General features: G+C 37.5%; 1 protein-coding gene across 1 annotated transcript in view; it reads right to left on the bottom strand.

The window, feature by feature from the left end:
- The window catches only part of nonC (serine/threonine-protein kinase Smg1), a 341,011-nt gene extending 331,567 nt beyond the window's left edge, over window positions 1–9,444 (bottom strand). Inside the window, exon 1 of the mRNA XM_085959664.1 lies at window positions 2,397–9,444. Coding sequence (XP_085815790.1) covers window positions 2,397–9,320 — 6,924 coding nt within the window. The 5' untranslated portion in view covers window positions 9,321–9,444. The remainder of the gene's footprint in view (window positions 1–2,396) is intronic.
- Between the last annotated feature and the right edge of the window lie 12,501 nt (window positions 9,445–21,945).

The raw sequence follows: 21,945 nt of genomic DNA, 5'->3' as shown, positions 1-21,945 counted from the left end.
CAGTATACTGGCAGAAAACGTTAAGTCAAAATTTAGCTGTTTTGACCTAATAATGCAACTTAATAGATTTTAACACGCTCTATCGTCTGGAAAAACAAGCTCATTCATATTCCATTTATTGTTTTCATAATTTAAAGATGTCAATACGAATTAAGTTAATTATGTTCGCATTTCTTACTGGAAAATAACTATATGTACACTTAAAGTTTTATGACTGTAGAGATTTAATATTTCTATAGCTGCACAAAAACGTCAACGTGACTTATATCTTTTTGGCTGTACACATTTATGAGACTGCTCGGCTATTTGTACCAACTTAACTAAATTGCGTACGTCACCCGCGCATTCTACTCATCGATTGACAGTTGATTTTATATGCATCAGGAAGTTTTGAGCGCAAATAAGATTTTATTTTGGGAAATATTGACAGCAATGCACCAAAGATACGGAGGCTTCGAATTGCTGAAGGTAGAGCGCGTGTCATTCGTAATTATGTATTTCTAAGAAGAAATAAAGATTTGTTGGCCATGTGTCGTAGTACCTAACATTATACCTCCAGAACTACATCCGTGGTGTGAAAATTTGCCTACTTCAACTTCATTGGATAGGACGTCATTACCTGAGCCATCGGAATTTGATTCTGATGTGGACGAGGAATAACTCTCAATTTATTTCAATTTGTGTAAAATTAAATGTGGCTAACATAATTAACTATTTCTTATTTGTTTTTTTTATAAAATAGATCATAGGTAGGTACTTAACTCTTGTTTCAATATTTTTGGAAACAAATTAATAAACAAAATACTATGTAATTCCCATTTTTATTTTTATCCTCCCCTAAATACATGTAATTGACATAATTAATTAGGTATTGATTGTATTAAAAAAATTATAAAGACTATTTTAATTTGAAATTAAAATACCAATGATACACAAAAAAGTCATCAAAGTAGATATTTTTTCATAATAATGTCAAACAGAAGTACCTCTATTTCTATGTAAATTTCTAATTTATACAAAATTGCAAGTAAAAAAATCCATTTCTATAATAATTAGGAGTTCTGTATATTACTAGCCAACTACCTATAACATTTAGCCTATTGCCACTCCATTGACTCCAAAAGTGTACTGGTAGAAAACGATAAGTCACCATTTTATTTACAAATTCAAAAAATCAACAATAAATATTACAAAAAATACTTGCTTATACTTGAATCGAATTCTTACATGATTAATGCATTTCATAGAGTGGTTGGTTTAATAAATAATGATTTAGGTGAAAAAATAGACAGCTCCAAACTTCTTGATTTTAGAAAAAGTCGATTTTCTCAAAACAAGGATTTTTGACTTATAGCTTTCTGCCAGTATACCGACGATATATTCTAAAAACATCCTATATCCATAAACAAAACCACGCCCACGATGGCTGAGCGGCTTACACGTCAGCTTATAATGCCGTGAGTCGCAGGTTCGAATCTGACAAAAATACACATATTGTTTTTCAATTTGTATTTGGAGCGGACCTAATAGGTTCAGCAAGTGGCTAACATATTATTATATCTCGTAAAACAAAAATCTGTTAATACAATCCTCACTCTGAGGAGGCCCATATCAACCTCTTAGGATCGGATATGGTGAAAAGAAAAGAAAAACACCATTTATGCAGGAAATGAACCATCAAAAATAAAAATTAGCCCACTAGCTCACAAAATAATATATTCACTCACTACTAGAGACATCTGTGAAAATTTACAAAAGGACATTTCATTAAACAAAAACTTACCTTCCCAATTCTATATTATTTACAATAATAATATGAGAAAAGTAAGAAAATTAACTAATTTCTTTTATAATTAACACTGTCATTACTATTTTTTTAAATCATTAATCATAATAATGCACTGCCAAGCTAAGAATAAAATTAATAACTGACTAATGCTCGCAGTTCAATCAATCCACGGAAACAATTAAAAAAGGGTTAGTTGACAAAGTCAAAACACGGAACGAGCAGCCTAGTCAATATTATCTCAGATATTAAAGGCTGTTTTGTTCAAATTATTTTGAAAATCTTGGAAAAGGGTACTCCTATTGACATCTGTGAAATTTTCCCAAAAAGCTTTTTAGACAAATACCTCAATAAAAGATTTCACACTAATATGCACAGATGTCACTACTAAAAACAAAACGAATAAAGAACAACATGAAGATAAAATATTTGCTAATTAAAATTAATAATCATATTTTGCTGAAAAATAATTGTGAATACAAAAATACATGTCCAACAATGAAAATACTATACTACCATCGAAAATTTTATAATATTGTATGTAGTATAGAATATTCGACTGGAATAAAAATATTCATTAATGGCACACACAGCATAAAAAAGGACTCACCTCTACGCCTGTTACTCCCAAAGCTCGCTCCAGATTGGGTGTCATCCTGAAGGGCACTTTTTCTGGCACCCTGAGAGTCTTTCCTTTCTCGAAACAAACATTGTAGTCGATATGCACCAATTCACCAGTACTCAAGTCCACCAAAACATTATCCAGATGTCGATCGCCTAACCCGATGATGTATCCGATGGTGCTCATCACCGCCACGGAGAAACTGTACCGCCGGATCGTCTGCCACCAGAGGCCGGGGGTCACGCTTCCGCACCACAATTCTTTGGCCAGTAAGTCTTTAGGAGTTTCCGCCATCAATTCCACTAACACCTGTTTCAAGATACTCGCTGGCCATTCCTTTCTGTTCTCCGTACTCACTCCTGCTGCATTTAATAGCGGAGTTAATTTATTATAAAATAATTCAGACGGCCTCAAAACTGTGACTGATTTATTATTTTTAATCGATAAAGTTACTGCTTCTCTCTGCTGCCAACGTTTGTATAATGCAAACAGAGGAGTCAAGTTGTCCACCCAGCTGATCAGGCCCGATCGGGGCCCTAGAGGAATTACAGAATAGTGTCGGGCTCTGTAAGTCTGGTTTGAGCTGTCCTCTTTATCATGCGCCATCATTGTATTTGTGATCGATAGAAACTGCATAATTCTCTCATCCAAATGTAGATCCTCCAAACCTTTGAATAGATACGTGTAAGTTCTTCCATCGGAACCGTGGAAAATTAATTTCTTTGGTCGTGTTTTGGTGGGTAATATTGCTACATTATTATCTATCGACATTATCGTGATTCGAACATTGAAGCAGCTCTGAACTCCCGGCATCGATATGACGGTGTCGGTCATTTTGGCTAGAGTCGGACTTATGTCAGACATTTTCAACGCGTACGATGATCTTTTATTAGATTTCTGCTGCAGTTTGGTTTGCAATATCTTAATAGGCAGCCAAGATTCGTGGGGTTTGTGCGGTTCAAGCGGGTTTCGCAATTTGTCAAGCACTTGGTTAATGGATTCCAAAAATTTGTCTTGGAACGCCTGTTCATGAGGCGTTTCCGGGGCGGCTGATGTTATTTCCGCTAGTTGCTCCAAAACGAAAAGTATAGGTTTCAGAATTATACGATGCTTTTCCGCTATCAGTCTATCTTTTTCGTCAGCCGCAAGATGAATATTATTCTTTACTTTTAGTATTTCCAAATCTAACTGCGCTAGACGTCTAGTGATCTCCGAATGATGCTGAGCCAAAGTGCCCAACCACAGCTCGTCCCACAGCAGGTTGATTCGCCGCAATTCTTTAACTAATAATTGAACTTGCAATATTGTCTTCGGAGCTTGCTTGGAAAGAGTGTCAACCATATCCATAAAACAAGAATTGAGATCATTGTCTTTTTCACTCTCATTATCGCTGTTGTCGATGACTTCGCTCGCTTCAATTTCATTATTGTCATTTTCTAAGAATATAGACTTCGGGAAACTGATATCGGCCAAATTTATTTTCTCATTTTCTACCGCTCCAACAACCGCTGGGAAGGTGATCAAATGCGGAGTATCCTCCGCCAGCCGGCAGAGCAATTCTGAAACTCGTCTTCTGACATAATTTTCAGGATGATTGAGGCGCGAGAACAACTGAGGAATGATCACTTTCCACGGCTGCGTAGGAGTGTTTGCTAATCCTGATTCCAATACATTTTGCAACTCCATTGCATGCTTTACAATCAATCGTAACAATCGCAGAGTCGCAGTGACAATGGCGCATTCTCCGTTGTGATTAATATTCTCACTGGCTGAGCTCAATTCTAGAAATTTAAAGTACGCATCCGCAGAAAGCTCATAGTAAGAGAACACCCTTTTCTGTGCTTGTCTCCATATATCTACTAACAGGGTGAGGTGTTCAGTGTAGGAATTACGAAGTGAAGGAACACTTCTCAATTGGCTCTCGATCATTTCCGAAGTATTTATTTCATTCCAATCTATATCTTCATCGTCGCACGTTACCCGCGTCTTTGACAATATTTCGCATACGGTGTCAAAATCTTCAGGAGTTCCGTGAATCATGACACTCCGTATCTGCAGTCTATCATTTTCAGTCAACTGTCCACCCATATTTGAACTGTACTCCACCATTTTTCTTCCCCATCGGAAGCACCACGACCCGAATGTAAACCACGCTTTAGATAGTCCTGGACATTGATTGACGCTGAACTGCAGCAACTTTCCCACTGCCGAATCAGAAATGGGAATTACATTGGCCGATACATTATTATTTACCAAGCCTATTTCTGGAAGTGCAGTTACTAGTTTTGTCAGTGGGGAATTTAGATTGTTAATGAGTAGTTTATCATTTTCGTTTTGAACCCATTTCGAAAGGGTCAGTAACATTCGAGTTCCCTTTTCTCTAAATTCATAAGTGCTTTCTCCTAACGCAAGCCGCTGAGAAACTCCCAATGACGCACTGGCGCATAAGTTAATTGACATTTCTCTGGTGTCTTCGTTGACATAGAGCAGTTTAGATGTTTCCATAATTGCCATCACATTACTGAGGGACCAAATATTCATGTCAAAAGAGTTGGTAGACCTCCCCAAAAACTCGTAGACGTCTTCCAGTCGTTCTATGGATATCCCGGAAAAGTTTTGAAAGCATTTAACGATAGCAAAATACTTAATCAATTCTCTCTTGGACAGGTGAAGGTTGCCATGTTTACGGCTTGATTTTACCAAGTCCAATCGAACATTCTCCATGTGTTGTAAATCATTATCCGGTATATTAAACTTGGAGAAATAATCTGACCACCATAATATTTTGTTAAGAGTCGCAGGATCCACATTTTTCAATGAGGATCTGTCAGGAGACGTGATGAAAGGATTGATCAGTAGTTTTCTATCCACGATGAGCTGCTTCAATCCAATAGCTGCGAAATGCAATATGTGGGTATCGGTAATAAGCTCACACGGTTTGTTTCTCGAGAGCTCGTGCAGACTAGATTGCAGGACACCGATGCAGTTGTCGATATTTTGAATCGTGTTCTCCAAATAATCCGGTTGAAACATGAACTTCAAAGCGACATTCCTCAACATAGACTCCGTATTGACGTGTATATCAAAGCAAGACCATTGTTGCTTGGGTTTATCATTATATTTAGTTAATATATCCCAATCGCATAAATCTTCTAGATACAGAATTTCGTCATCTTGAAATTTCCTATAACAAGCTGTCTCTTTATAATTATCTGTCACACTATAGTCAGCTATACCTTTATACAGCTTTTCTTCATCTTTCCACTCTAAGAGATCACTCCAACACTGCGTACTGATATAGCATTCGTTTATTTGCTGATATATAAATTTATTTTCTCTGTCATCTAACTTCCTATGGGATTCAGATTCAACGTTGGTGTTAACACCTAGTAGATTGTCATTATTGATCAAAACTTTGTAATTAGCTAGAGCAGACTCATACCTCATGCTCGCTTGCTCGGCTGCCGCTTTGAGCCAGGTTATTTTCACGTGATATGTTAATTTTATCCAAGCATACATGCCTAGCAAAGCTTCTGGCTCTTTCAGTTGAAGTAAAGCCTTCGCAAGTGATATGCAATAGTTGATAGTATCAGACGATAGAGTAGCAGACGGCATCGGATTGGGAGATGTCAAAGTGAGCAACAAAGAATGCGCATGTCTGACAACGGCGGCGGAGTGCCCGGCGTGCAAAGCTACCAGCAATGTAGCCGGCCGCACACGGCTGACCCATTCTCTGCATGTTGAACTGTTGGTGTGGAAAAATGTCCTCACAGATTTAATCACGGGCAACATGACTGTTGCGCAACCGTCTGCAGCATTATGTATTGCCTTTTCTAGATATTCCAAAAATTCTATAAGTATTCTGCTGCGTTTTAACTCAGACATGAATGCTTTATTAGAATTGATGTTTTCATTATCTCCGATTGACAAATCGTGAGATGTCAATTCTCTAGCTATCTGTTTGATGGCAGATTCGATACTAGTAAAGGTCTCCTGAGGTTTTCCGAGCGGCGTTCTCAACTTGAGAGTTATGCACAGCTGTGCGGCCTGCCAAGTAGCCCACATTGTCAAAACCGATGTAAAATTTTGTGCGAATTGGCTAAAATATATTACATGACTATCGGCACAGTCGCCACTTTTCAGTGGCCAACAATTCAGAAATGAATCATTCAACCATCCTTCATTGTATGTAAAGGCATAAAGCAAGTATCCCATGAATGTTTTGAATTGTTGAGGAGACATCTGTCCGCACAGATCTCTCATTAAATGCTCTTTTTGCGTACTTACAATATTCGCTCTATTCAATTGCAGTACTTTGCAAGATCTGTATTTGTCAGTTTTTACATCAGAAAACTTAATCAAATCCAAGACGACTATATCCCAAGGAATGAAAGACAATATATCGGAATATTTTTGCCGCAAGACTATATTGTTGCTGTCCAAGTGAATTAAACTTAATTCACCTAATCTGTTCATGATATGATTATTCCACGGAATATTTCTATTTGATATCAACATATGCATATTACTAGCAACTCCTTCCACGACGCGCTCGTTAAAGGAGAAACCGGTGTTGATTATATTCATTATGAGTTCTGTCAATAATTTAGAATGGTATACGATCGGAAGATATTTCTTTAGCTGACTGAATATATCTTCGGTCCATTTCAAAAGCAGTACCACTGTATCTATTGGCAATGCACATTTGAACAAATTATTGAACAATATGAGGATGATTCCAAAATGTCCTGATGTCGGACTAGTGTTCGATACTTCTCCTATGTTGATATTGGATATTCCCAGGATATCGCAAACATTGGATCTTTGTTGGCCGAATGTTACTAAATCGCTCGATGCTATAAAATGATTGTTATTTCTGCAATGCGAATATAACAAGTATATAACAGAATACTGTATCACGGGAGACGATCTCGATAGTCTCTGGTCATAGGCCCTCAGTTTAACAGCAAGCAATTCCAATATGCTGGGTTGTAAGGCCCACATTCCGATAATTGAGTTACTAGCGTTTGCTAAATCTGTGAGACACTGTAGGTCGAACAAGGCAATCAGTTCCGCTTCAGTCGCATCGTATACATTTCTGTTGGTCGACGTTGCCCTGGAGAGAATTTCTACTTCTGGATTTAACATTCGGTATGCTATATCTAAATCTTCTAGTACAAATCTATATGCGTCTTGAAGTAACGGTATATTCTTCAAATTCAACAGATTATGATAAACTGAAACTACAGTTTGTTTTACTGTCTTATTATGAGATGTTCTTAAAGACAGCAATTTAGATTCAGGTCCAATTACAGTTTTGATGAATTCAACTGGCAAATTGGCAGATACTTCTTTAATAGCTTTTCTTATCAGATTCAGCATTGTCCACACAACATCATCGGCCATTTTTGTGCAATTCTTCAGTTGCAAACTGATAACTTCATATAAAAGCGACCAATTCGATGAGACTTTCGTTTGAAGGTAGTCCAAAAACAGGAAGGAGCACTGGTTTCCAGCAATGATGAGGTCACTGTTCAATTCTATTTTGAGTGCCCTCAAAAAGGTCTTCAGCATTTTAGTGAATGATTCAATTAGAAAAGCCCACGTTATAGATGTGGTAAAATTAGGACTCAGCATATCGCCTAAACTTTTTGCCACAGTATTAAATACATTGATGAATGATGTTATTCGCTGTATGCATTCTTGGGGGCTAGGAGGGGGGCCATCCTGAGGTGATGAGCGTGCACTAGATGGCTGCGACAGGTCTTCGCCATAAGCAACCATGTCTTCCAGAAATTGACCCAACAGATTCACAGAAAAGACTAAGTCGGCCCGCCAATGGTAGCTCAATTCATCTAATGTCTTCAAAGCAAACTCTTTCACCTTCTTAGGCTGTGCTGCATCGACATGCCATCCGACGAGAATATCAACCATGTCGATGAAATGCTTGGCGAACGCCTCTGGATATGATTTAGATAAGATAAGAATCGCATCAACTGCAGCTATAAAGATGTTGGCTGAGTCGGTAGCTTCGATTACACTCTGCAGTTGCGTCATGGTGACTACAGCGCACTCCCCCAGCGATGGCTTTTCAGAATCCAATCTAAATAAGTCGCAGAATGATAGAATAAGCATTGTCTTTACTTCTTGTATTCTTTGAGCGGCATACCTGTCCATCACCCATTCGAGATGTTTTCTATAATCGGGCCCCATCACGAAGCCTATGCGACCTATCGAAGCTGCCACTTGAATTTTAGTTTCAGGACTCGGCGCATGGTATAGTACGTCTAACAGAGACTCGGCTAAAATGTCGTATGATCTACGGATATATTTAACATTATCCGGCAGCATTATAGCTTCTTGTAATTTTGAACATATTACCAATGACTTTTCGACATCGATTTCGCCACACAGCCTCCGCAGTAGCTTGGAAATCCTCGGGTCTTCGGGGAGTCCGTAGATGTAAGTAGATTTACTGTCTGAATCATATTTGGAATTGCTGTAGGTGTAATGTGAGTTAGCATTCGAATCGCCGGTGCTATGTTTGTTCAGCGGTTCTTGAAATCTTCGCATGGAATTATCAGTCGGGTCGCGTTCGGACTTGCTCGAGTATCCGCCGCCTCGCCGGCCGATGCCCCTGCGATCGCCCGGTTGTCCGCGAAACGCGCGAAATTCGCTCGGGGGTCGAGAACGAGGTTTGGAACGGCCATCTTTAGGCGAGAATATGACCGTAGAATGCACACGGTTATCGCTGGAATTCGTGTCGGACCTTTGGCGCCAAGTCACTCGTCCGGGCTGATTCGCTTCGGAGTCAGCTGCCGCTTCGTAGTCCAAGTCCCTGGTGCTCTTAGAAGCTTTGAGCTTACTGTTGGAACTATTCGATATCATCACCCGGTTTTGGCAAAGTACCATATGTCAAAATTATTTCTTGACATATTTTTAAGGAACACTGCGATGCTTTTAATAAAATCGTGAGTTATCCAAAAAATTGTACGAAAAACTTCTTGCAAACATCTATGAAGTTTGACACATGTTGTAATATATATTTATTTTTTTATGTTTAAATGGCTACTAAATGAAAAATATGAATATGCATTCAAAATACTTTATCATGCGAAAAATAGACAATAATATTACATTCTATTGTGAAAACGCTTTCTCACAATGTGGATCCAGAGTCAAGATTTGCAGATATTTGCACAAAATATATTAATTTATTACTAAACTTAGTAGGTAGTTATCGATTATTGACCATCAGTAACTTTTTTTATGCTACACAAAAAGGAATATTTACAGTACAATAGCAGTTTTAATGATGTGGCGGCAGATAAATGAGCAACTTTATTGTTTAACAAAATCTCAAAATTTTCAGGTCCATTTACCTGTATCACCCAATGTTAAAACTCCAATTTTTTTGGGTGCGTTTGTTTGTGCATCGTTAGTGCACGTTTGTGCACGATTTTTTTTCGTTTGTGCACCTATAATAACCGAAAAATTCCAATTTTAAATTGGGTGTTCCAGCTAAACGTTGGGTCACCCAATGTTGAAATTTCAACTTTTTTTGAGTGCATTCGTTTGTGCATCGTTAGTGCACGTTTGTGCACGCGTTTTTTTCGTTTGTGCACGCACATTAAGGGGGTTATTCGCATTTCAATTTGGGTGACCCAGCTAAATGCTGGATACTTGTGTCACTAAACTTGGATTATTTTCAAAATTTAAATTGTAAGCACTAGTGCGTTGGTAGTGAACGTTAGTGCATGATTCTTTTTTGCCTTTTCACCTGTATTCAGCGCGCTATTTATTTTTTAAGTTTGTATGCAAAACCTGACTGCGTGGGTTAAAAAATATTTTTTGTAGTGAAATCTCTTGTCGCATAGCTAATGCGCAATTCTGCATACTTATTTTATTTTTTTCTCATATAGTGCGTGAGTTATTCGATATGAAATATTTGATGAACGTTAAGTAGAACCACCCAACAAACTTTTTTAACTTTTTATTAGGTCATCAATGTGTCTATTATTGGCTTACGTTTTTGCACGTACTTTTATTGATTTCGAGATTATATCTTGAGAGATATTATTTTTTTAAATTTGGTGACTTGATACTTGAACCATTCAATTTACCTTAAAATTATTTTGTTAGGTGCATACGATAACATATATTTTTTTAAACTTTTAACATGATTTTTTTAAATGTTTTATCTCTTATATTAGGCTATAAATTTGATTTTGCGATACGATTAAATTACGCGAAAAATTCCCATTTTTCCATTTTTACTAAGTAGCCCGTCAAAATATCCCGAACAAAAACAACCGCATCCGTTTGGAAGATCCACTCAAAATAATCTCGCAAAATAGCCAAAACGGTGTATGCTCTCTAAATATTTCGGTTTATAATAGATTACTTAAAAATAAATATTTTGTATTCACAAAAGTGTCAAAATTTAAAAAAAATCATTATTAAACTTACAATTTGTCTTTTTATTTATGATTTTGAATGGATCAATGTTAGTTTCATTAGCAAAAATGCAGTAAATAATAATTATACTTACCTACTGTTTTTAACTTATGATCCGTAATAAAAAAATAAATAAGTTATAATACAATAATTAGGTTGGTATGCATATTTTTTAAAAATGCAATGTATTTTTATGCAACGATATTTTCTTCAAAAGATAATATTGGAATGACATTTCGTCAACTAAATGCGCGGAACTTGTAACTCCGTATTAACACTTCACAGAAGGAAGAAAAAACTGTTTTAAAATAAAACGGACTGGTTTAGGAAATTTGAACACTTTTAGTACCTATTTTAATGTTATAAATGAGTAAATCTGGTCATTTTTACAAAATATTTATTAAGATAGAATATAGAGGAGTTACATGGTTTGCTTTTGTTTTTTTTGAGATTTGAACTGGGAGTTACAATGTTTGAATTAAAATAAACAGCACCAAGTTTTACAGTATCTATTGCTTGTCTACATTATGTTGGAAAATTCAATAAAATCACATAAATAGGGGTAATAAGCATCACATAAATGAACAAAATAATATTTAATTCATTTTAATTTCCGAGTTAGCTTTAAATGACAGATTATTATAAAATTAGTAATAATCAGCCACCATACTTGTTTTCAAGAACTGAAGGTATTCTTAGTTATTTTATTTTATTTCATGCCTTTCTTGATATAGTTGAGGAAGGCTGCAAAGAATTTTGGTTGCATAATAGTACTTTAATTTATTCGTACAGGGAGCTCTTGCTATTCTTCACTAAAACGCAGTTTGAAATTAATATTTCCATTTATTAGATCCATTATATTGCGGTGCTCGAATATAAGTCATTAGTTTTCCTCCTGGTCGTACCTATGGATTTGTAAAATCTAACACCAATATTTTTTTTTATTAAAATGATGGCATAAATATGTGACATGGTATCTTCTTCTTCTTCCACGGTGCTACATCCCGGGGTGGGATTTGGCCTCCTCCACAACCGCTCTCCACTCACTCCGGTCTCTCGCCACACTTCTCCAGTTACCGGATCTTCCTATATGAAGGCAGTCCATTTCTACGGCGTCAGCCCATCTCCTTCTTGGACGGCCTCTGGGTCTCTTTCGTTGGGGTAGCCACTTAGTCATGATCCTTGTGAGATCCCCGGGGTTCCAGCGGCTAGCTCAGGAGTCCATCGAACCCCGGATTCACAAAAAAAGATGTTCAAAACGATTGGAGTGTAAATAAAACACGGTCTTTCGTGCTCGTAACGTGGTCTTCTTATATTTTACATTTTCTTTAAACGTTTACATATTTTGTTTTAACAATAAGTTTCGCAGGTCCTATCCTATCGGAAAGGGGACGCTTACTGCCTTTTTTTTTTCTTTTTAAATTTCACGTACCGACGCCGTTCAGCAAAAAGGACTCTCGTGATTGGCCAAATTTTATCGCGTGATCTTTGATTCGGCGAATCACGAGCCTGACCCTGGCGCAGGCGCGTCGAAATTTGGACGTTGCCGACAAGCGCGGCAAAATTTATTATATTTAAATACTTATATTTAGTCTTAAAATTATCGCTTTCATCCATCATCATTTATACTTTTTAAATTAAATTAAATTTATCTTAATTACACCTCCGCCCAATATGTCATTTTCACACACCGGACGAAGGCCCTTACTTATAAATAAAAAATACTTACGTGGTTGAGCAAGGAATCAGATTAGATGTTTTATGAAGCCGTTTCTAGAGGTCAGGGTTACGTTTCGACTTGAGCTACTAAATGATTATTTTACACCGGGAGAAGCCCGCCTGTAACAGGGGTGTATCATTCGCCCCATCTGGATTAAAGTCGAAAGGTACGCCCTGATCTCATCGGCCATCCATCCAATTCCTTGTTCATCCGTTAAATAGTTGGCATGATAACAGTTTATATAAAAAAAATTCAACTACAATCTAACTATTCTAACAAAAAAAAAAACAACTAACTTTACGTATTGTTTCTATATTTATTTTAATTACTATTTTCCTGCTCAAAGCAATGCTCCTGAATAAGTCAGAGTTTGATTTATTTTCCTTTCTTATTATCATTTGTCATAATTTATTATTATTTTATTTTTCTCCTGTAATGTCGTGCGTTTATTTTGTTTTCGTAATGTTTTTGTTATTCTCCTCGTTCTTTTATACTAGTCAGCGAAGGGGTCGTGGCGCTGCAGTCTTCGACTCTTGGGCTGTCCATTTTTTTTGTATTCCGAGAGGCTACATTTGTAGACGTTTGGCCCTCGTTCGGAATTATTATTTCGTGTTACGTTTTTCTTCTTCTGGTGCAATAGGAGCGTGCCTCGTTTGGCGTCGTCTGCCTTTGCAACCAGGGCGTGGTAGTGGCGTTACTATTGAGCCAGGCTCGTTTCGAGCAGCGGATATCCTTCTGTGGAAAGTTTTCCACTCATCTGCTGGTCTCTGGAGTATCACCTCACGGACAGATACTGTGTCTCCATCTGTTCCTATTACTGCGGGCAAGGCATCGTATAGCGGTACAACGGCCAGGCTCGTTGACGGCGGCACGGCTTTCTCACAGGTACTAGGATGGATTTTCACAATAAGTATCCTTTTCCCTTTCCTTTTTTTTTTATAGATGGTTACACTTCGGAGGTACCTCTTGTTGTTTCACGATATCTTTCAGGCGTCACGTCCCTAGTCTCTCCATGAACCTGCGCGAGAAAGGAGAGTGCGCACTCTCCACACCATCAAGCTTTGGTATCATGAATTTTCGGCTACGCTGCCTTTGGATGCGCTTACTTCGAGAGGTGACTCCCTTTGTGCTTCCAAATTGTCTTCATCTGTATTTATTCTTTTTCTTTCTTTAGTAATTTATTCGTTCATTAGACTTCCTGTACTTTAAATTTATTCGAATTTACTTTATTAATTACTTCTACCCCATACATTAAATAGCTACTAATTTTATATAAAATCTTCCCATTGTACTTATGGTACTTACTATCACTTTTAATATTTTACCCTAATACCCATAATTATTTTGCAACATTGTATTGACTGTATAAATCACATTGATATTAAAAATTGAAATATTCCACCCTCTCATTATATTTATTTCTGAATCAGTACACTTAAAACTGTGTAGTTAACTTTATTTTTAGTGAAACCCATTTTATTTAAAAAAAAATTGTTGTTTCGTTTTACGCGCCCGACATCCTATTCCAAGGCGCGCCGCGCCGATTTGCGGTGCCTCTCACGTTTTATTATTATTATTTTTTTTTTCATTATTGAAACCCCGTTGAGAAATTTACGGCGTATTGACTCATTTTTTTTTTTTTTCCACAAGCATACAATCTCTACTTTCATCCTCTTATACCTAATTTTAACTTATTATTAAAATTTAACATAACAACTATATACACTTCGTCGAGTGATGCCGTATTATTCCCGTTCCGTTTTCGCTGTGTTAAATTTACGATTGGTAATTTGTAAAGAAATAATAGTGACGGTCGTATACTATTTTCCTCGTTTCTCTTTGAATTCAAATTATTAACACGACGTAACTTTGAAACAGGTTTCGCGCTACTGTAGAATATCCTCTTTCCCGTTTATAAAATTGTTTGCGATTTTCAATGTTAATGTTTTCGAATTCATTCATATTTACTTTATTTGAACGGAAAGAATTGGCGTCACTCTGCGAAGTGTTATTTTTAAAACTAGAATGTACATTTTTCGTACTAATGAACTTAAGATTACAAGGCTCAGAAAGTTGGTCCTTAATTAACTTTATATCCGTAATTAGAAGAATTTCCGGATGTTTTATTCGTATAATCTACACATTTCACTTCCAACAGCAACTCGGCTTCACCCTTGACTCGAGGGTTGGCGACTGGTCCTGCTTCATCTCCTCGTGGTCGAGCCTGCGCCCGCACAGCTTCTTTGATTCCTCTCAGCTTGCGCGCCTTCTCAGCCCTCTTGTGAGGCTCCCTGGCCTCGCGTTTCCTTTTTCTCTCCTCACCGAACATCCCGTGGTCGACTAGGGTACACGACATGTTAGTGATACCCTAGGAAAATCGGCATTTTGCTCGCCGTTTTTCGTCGCGAGTGGGCCGTGGCCTCTACGAGCCCTCCTCGCTGGATACCGTCGATGATATGTCATGGTCTCCATAGGTGGGATTTGTGCAGCCATTCGTCGTACTGGAGACGCGCTGGTGCTACGGTCTCCAGCACGACGCTAGGCGCGGTCAGCGCCGTATGTGGACTGTCTTCGAACACCAGAGGGCTCTCCCGGTTTGATGTTGGAGACAGCACTTCTTCTTCGATAAGGGTCACATCGGAGTCCACTTTTTAGTTAACCATTTCTTGGTTGTTCCGGCTCCTGGATCATAAACTTTTATTTAGCGTTCGCGGGCGTAAATTTTATTTCGCGGGTTCGGAAGAATCCATGCGATTCTTCGAGCTTCACGTTGCCAAGGGCGCCATTGAGATCCCCGGGGTTCCAATGGCTAGCTCTGGTGTCCATCGAACCCCGGATTCACAAAAAAGAAATTCAAAACGATTGGAGTGTAAATAAAACACGGTCTTTCGTGCTCGTAACGTGGTCTTCTTATATTTTACATTTTCTTTAAACGTTTACATATTTTGTTTTAACAATAAGTTTCGCAGGTCCTATCCTATCGGAAAGGGGACGCTTACTGCCTTTTTTTTTTCTTTTTAAATTTCATGTACCGACGCCGTTCAGCAAAAAGGACTCTCGTGATTGGCCAAATTTTATCGCGTGATCTTTGATTCGGCGAATCACGAGCCTGACCCTGGCGCAGGCGCGTCGAAATTTGGACGTTGCCGACAAGCGCGGCAAAATTTATTATATTTAAATACTTATATTTAGTCTTAAAATTATCGCTTTCATCCATCATCATTTATACTTTTTAAATTAAATTAAATTTATCTTAATTACACCTCCGCCCAATATGTCATTTTCACACACCGGACGAAGGCCCTTACTTATAAATAAAAAAATACTTACGTGGTTGAGCAAGGAATCAGATTAGATGTTTTATGAAGCCGTTTCTAGAGGTCAGGGTTACGTTTCGACTTGAGCTACTAAATGATTATTTTACACCGGGAGAAGCCCGCCTGTAACAGGGGTGTATCACTTGGCGCTCTAACTTCAGGCATTCTCTCCACATATCCCACCCATCGTAGTCTTTGGGACTTACAGTGTCTTATGATTGTTTGCTGTTCAATCAGCTCTTCCAACTCGTGGTTCATTTTAATTCTGTAGTTTCCATTTTCCAACGTGGGTCCAAAGATTTGCGGAGTATTTTGCGCTCGAAGACAGCTAATTTGTTCTCCTCGTTTTGAGTCAAGCACCAACTTTCACAGCCATAAGTGACCACTGGCCTTATAATCGTTTTATAAATTAGAAGTTTACTTCTTCGGCCTAGAATTTTCGACCCCACCAGTCGCTTGCAGGCATACCATCATTTATTCCCGGAGATAAGGCGGATTTTTATCTCCTCTGCTGTCTTATTTTGGGTATTTAGGCTGGATCCGAGATACGTGAACTTGTCCACCGCTTCATATGCATGCTGTCCTATGACTATATTCTGCAGCGGTACCTGATCGCGTGTGCTGACCATATACTTAGTTTTTGACTGGTTTATTTCCAGCCCAACGTTTTTTGCTTTTATTTTCATAGTGCCACCATGGTCGATCATCCTCTGTTTGGATCTGCTTGTAATTAGTATTCGTCAGTGTGGTCTTTATTAGCCTTACTAGTTTTAAGGGAATTCCCAGTATTTTTAGGCTTTGCAGCATCTTATCCTTATTCACACTGGCGAAAGCTTGTTTAAAATCAATAAACAGGTGGTGGAGTGTCAGGTTGTATTCGTGCGCTTAGTTTGCCTCATGAGATGGATGTGATCTATGGTGGATCTATTTGGTCGGAAGCCGCATTGGTATTCTCCCAGGATTTCCTCACCATAGATCATTAACCTGCTATACAGTACAGATGAGAAAACTTTATAAGCTGTGTTTAGAATTGTGATCCCTCTGTAGTTATCGCACATTGTTTTGTCTCCCTTTTTCAGAATAGGCACGATTATACCCATCTTCCATTCCTCAGGTAGAATTTCTTTTTCCTAAATATTGAGAATTATCTTGTGGATATTTGCTTCCAGTGTAGGACCACCACTCTTTATCAGCTCGGCTGTTATCCTGTCGGTTCCAGGTGCTTTATTGTTTTTCAGCGTTTTAATGCAACGTTTTAATGCTCTTCTTACTTCAGGCAGAGTAGGCTCATTAATAAATTCCTCAGCAGTGTGGTACAATACTTCTTCCGTTTCCTCATGACCATTACTATAAGCCTGATTTAAAAGTGTTGTGAAATAACCTTTTCATCTTTCCATCTTTCCATAATGTCCTTCTTTTCGATCAGCATTTGTCCTTCACTATCCTTACAGGAGTTTAATCTGGGCTGATAGGATTTCGTTAGATTTCGAAGAATCTTGTAAAATTTTCTGGGATCATTGTTTCTTCTTTGACATTCCATGTCTTGAAGTATTCTCTTGAGCATCAATCGCTTTTTCTCTCGACAGAGCTTTGTTGCAGTTTTTCTCTTTTCTTTATAAGTTTCGTAATTTTGGCGCGTTTCCCTTTGTAGGCATTTCTTCTTTGCTTCATTTTTTCAAACAGTGCTTGCCTGCAATCATCATCAAACCATCCTGCATCTATTTTTGCTTTGTTTTCCCCCAGAATTTCTGTGGCACTCGTGATAATACAGTTTTTTGTATTTTCCCAGTCCACATTCACATCATCGGTTATTAAAGTCATTTTTAAGTTTGTTTCTATAGATTCCTGGTATTTATCCGAAATTTCTTCATCCCTCAATTTTTCAGCTCTCCATTTAGTTCTTCTCTGGCCTTATTTTTTCAGTATTAAGGAGATTTTTTGTTTTAATTTTGCTCTCATCAGGAAGTGATCAGAATCGCAATTGGCTCCTCTGCAGACGATCACATCCTCCACTGTTGTCGCTCTTCTTTTTGATATAAGAATGTGATCTATTTGGTTGCATGTATTACTTCCAGGTATTTTCCAGGTTCCTTTGTGGATATTTTTATGTTTAAACCATGTACCTATTACTAATTATGAAATTATTTGCAGCCGCTAAAAAGCATAGACGTTCACCATTATCGCTTGTCGTTTCATGCAAACTGTGCTGCCTAGCTACTTCTTTAAATGCTTCCTCTTTTCCAATTTTTGCATTGAAGTCTCCCAAGATAATTAGAGTATCATGTGGGGAGACTTTTACGCAGGCTCTCTGCAGATCTTCATAGAATCTATCCTTAATTTCCTCGGTCGCATCATCAGTTGGGGCATAAACGTTGATGAACGTAATATTGAAAAGTGTACCTTTCAGTTTAAGTTTACATAATCTCTCACTAATTGGCTCAAATCCTAGTTACTGCCCTGCGTATATCAGAGCTGATTAAGAACCCAGTTTCATAGCGACCCTGCGTACCTGCAGATCCACTGTAATACAAAGTGTAGTTTCTCTTGTTTATGAAACCTGCGCCCTCCCATCTTATTTCCTGCAATGCAGTCACGCTCATTTTATACTCATGCAATTCTATTGCAACCTCCTCCATCTTGCCAGGCTGCAACATAGTGCGTACGTTCCATGTGCCACATTCTATATAATATAATCGTTTGTCCTTAATTCTTTGCTTGGGTCGTTGGTTTATGGGGAGTCCGGGGTCCAAGGCAGTTGTTTTGGTGTTCGTAATCAGGGTTTTTTTTTTACCGTGTTGGGTGATTAACCCTACGACGAACCCTCCTCCTTTATCCGGGCTTGGGACCGGCCATAGCGTAGGTAGAGTCGTTCCCTATTACTATAGGTGGAGATTGTGACATGGTATGGCTTAGGTTTTTCCTGGCTTCTTTAAACGCAGTTACATAATCAGCAAGAACACGTTTTTTTTATTTTTCAACCTCATTTCAATTACAGGGCGAATCGTTCAACCTTAATTTGAGTGTGGTCCTTCTCCTTTTTTTAATGTACATTGGTGATATTACGTGGCATTGCAATATTAATTTAATAAAGCATTGGTGAGTACTAAATTTTTTCCTGTTTTTTTTTCCCTGCTCCATCACTATACAGAATAGTGGTTTTATAGTCGTCGTCGTCGTCGTCGTAGAAAGAGGCAGAAGAGGAAGAGTAAATTATTGACACATTACACTGGAAAGCTAATTTGCAGTAAGCCCACTTTCGACTTCAATCAAAACATTTCAAAGACCATCAATCGTTTTTGGTTGCAGAGAGTAAAATTATGAATGGCAAGTTTTGTTTTAAAATATGCGCTGGACACATTAGATTTTGGATATACCAAAACGCATTGTAGGTTTATTGTAAACACATATTTTTCAGTAATTTTGTCAGATTCCTTTTCACTTCTGGCGTAGGTATTTTTTCTTTTCTTGCTGAACAAGGTATTTTAGTCCATCTAAATTATTTGTTGACTGAAATAGTTTTCAATTCAGGTATTCAAATTTCTGACTTAAACTTCCATACTATGTTTAAAATGTTTATTTGTCCCTTAAAATGGTCGAAATGTTTCTAAACCTTTTGACAGCTGCGGATTACTGAAATTATTAGAAACGTTTTACGCACCGCTAACGTATAAGGAAAACATATTATTATATAAATATAATAACGTATGATAGCAGTTAATTTCGTCACGTAAAACCATTAATATATTTAAGGACAAAAACACAATGCTCAAGTATTTACAGTTGCACAGGTTTTTATTAAAATTTTAGCATAAGCATTTGGACGCCAAAAAATCGCGGACCACCAGAAAACTTTCTGAGGACCACTGTTCTAAATCAATATATACATGCACCATTATGTCAATAAAAGTGTCTTTTTACACATTTTTTTCTGATATTCCAAATTATAGTATTTTGGGCGTACTATACCTCTTTTATATCGTACATAGTACGCGGACCAAAATTATAGTACAAATACTATAATTATAGTACGGTTGGTAACACTGGCGCTGGCCTTTCTGGATTTAACTCCTGGTGAGGTCACAATGTGATTTTCTTTCCCCAAACCTCGTGTCTGTGATTGTCTCACTAATTCTATGATTAACTACACCACTGTGATTGTAGCCTATTGTAGTGTCAAAAAAATAAAAATAACATTTGACAACAAATTGACGTTAGTGTCTTTACAACACTGTTATCCTATTCTATATTCATGCAATACGTCCTGTATGAAGTTGAAAAATGAACTACCCAAGTAGAGTATACGTTTTATAACTTTGCACTTTTTACTACAGTAATACGCCTCTGCTTGATTACCTCGCATAAAATTAGATCAAATGATATTAAATTGTATTAATAAATCTAGTAATAAATAATATATGTAAAAAAAAATATTTTTAGAATATATTACATCATTTTTATCCTAGCGCCGGTGTGCAAAGTTATGAAGCATAATATACTCTACACTGCGATCAATGTGATTGTTACAAATTTGCGTCACACATTTTTGACTAGTTCGCTAATGTTTCTGTTGAAATTTTCTATACATTGTTTAACTCACCAGCCCTTTCCGATATGATTAAAAAAATCGATTACATAACTGTGTAAAAACTATCAAATGAATTTACTTTGTCGAATGTTTAAATTAGTATTAAAATAAATGTGTCTAATGCAATGACATTAATATGGACGAAGCATCTGGGAAAAAAATGACACTCACTTTTTTGTCAGGTCTGCCGAATGGCATAATCTGTTCTAACGCACTTACAATAAAGGTGATATTGCTATAAATTCCTGATGCTTTTTGTTGGGTCTGCTGAATGGTTCGGTTCGAAAGGGTTCGCTCAAATGAACATTGACACTAGAAACACTGTTCTAACACCATTCCAATAAAGGTCATATTGCTTTAAATTCCCGATGCTTTTTGTTGGATCAGCCGAATGGTTCGGTTTGAAAGGGTTCGCTCAAATGAACATTGACACTAGAAGCACTCTTCTAACACCATTCCAATAAAGGTCATATTGCTATAAATTCCCGATGATTTTGTTGGGTCCGCCGAATGGTTCGGTTCGAACGGGTTCGCTCAAATGAACATTGACAATAGAAACACTGTTCTAACACCATTCCAATAAAGGTCATATTGCTATAAATTCCCCATGCTTTTTGTTGGGTCAGCCGAATGGTTCGGTTCGAAAGGGTTCGCTCAAATGAACATTGACACTAGAAGCACTCTTCTAACACCATTCCAATAAAGGTCATATTGCTATAAATTCCCGATGTTTTTGTTGGGTCCGCCGAATGGTTCGGTTCGAACGGGTTCGCTCAAATGAACATTGACACTAGAAACACTGTTCTAACGCCAATACAATAAAGGTCATATTGCTATAAATTCCCGATACGTGATATCGCATAATGGATATTGCGTGACGTCTACCTATACATGTGCGAATGTCGCTATGCGCGAATTTACTTGCTAGCCACTGTATTGAGTGCCATTAATAATGTCATTGGTCTAATGGGATCCTTAGTACAGTAAACATCTGATAATGCGTGTGTGGTTTATCCATGCATGAATTTAATTAAAAAAAAAAAACACTCACTTTCATGTTTACGGGTCCTATAAGTAAAAAATGTATCACAATCATGTGTTGCGGCAACCCATCTGGTGTCAGCTGTTGACACTTTATTGGAATACATCGACCAATGGGAATTCGAATATAACGATATATTATCTCTTCGTAATTAAATTCGAACTGATATTAGAAAGATTCCTGCAAACAAACCAAAATCACAGATTTTCTTGATAAATAATGATAATTAAACATGTTAAAATAATTGTCTGCTTTAGAAATATATAATAATATGTAGTATTTTAAGCATAGTTCGGATTATCTGTGTTTTTTGTTTATTCGTGCCGTCTCTCCCCGCCATTAGGCTGAATAATGGGGAGTCTGCGGTACAACTGAAATGACAATTATAAATTACTAAGTACATGGATTCTCGAGTT

Source organism: Rhyacophila brunnea, unplaced genomic scaffold, assembly GCF_057557595.1.
Source record: "Rhyacophila brunnea isolate RB1 unplaced genomic scaffold, BYU_Rbru_1.0 scaffold_9, whole genome shotgun sequence".
In the NCBI taxonomy this organism is placed as follows: domain Eukaryota; kingdom Metazoa; phylum Arthropoda; class Insecta; order Trichoptera; family Rhyacophilidae; genus Rhyacophila; species Rhyacophila brunnea.
Note: the sequence above shows the minus strand (reverse complement) of the source record. Positions and strands in the feature narration are given on the sequence as shown.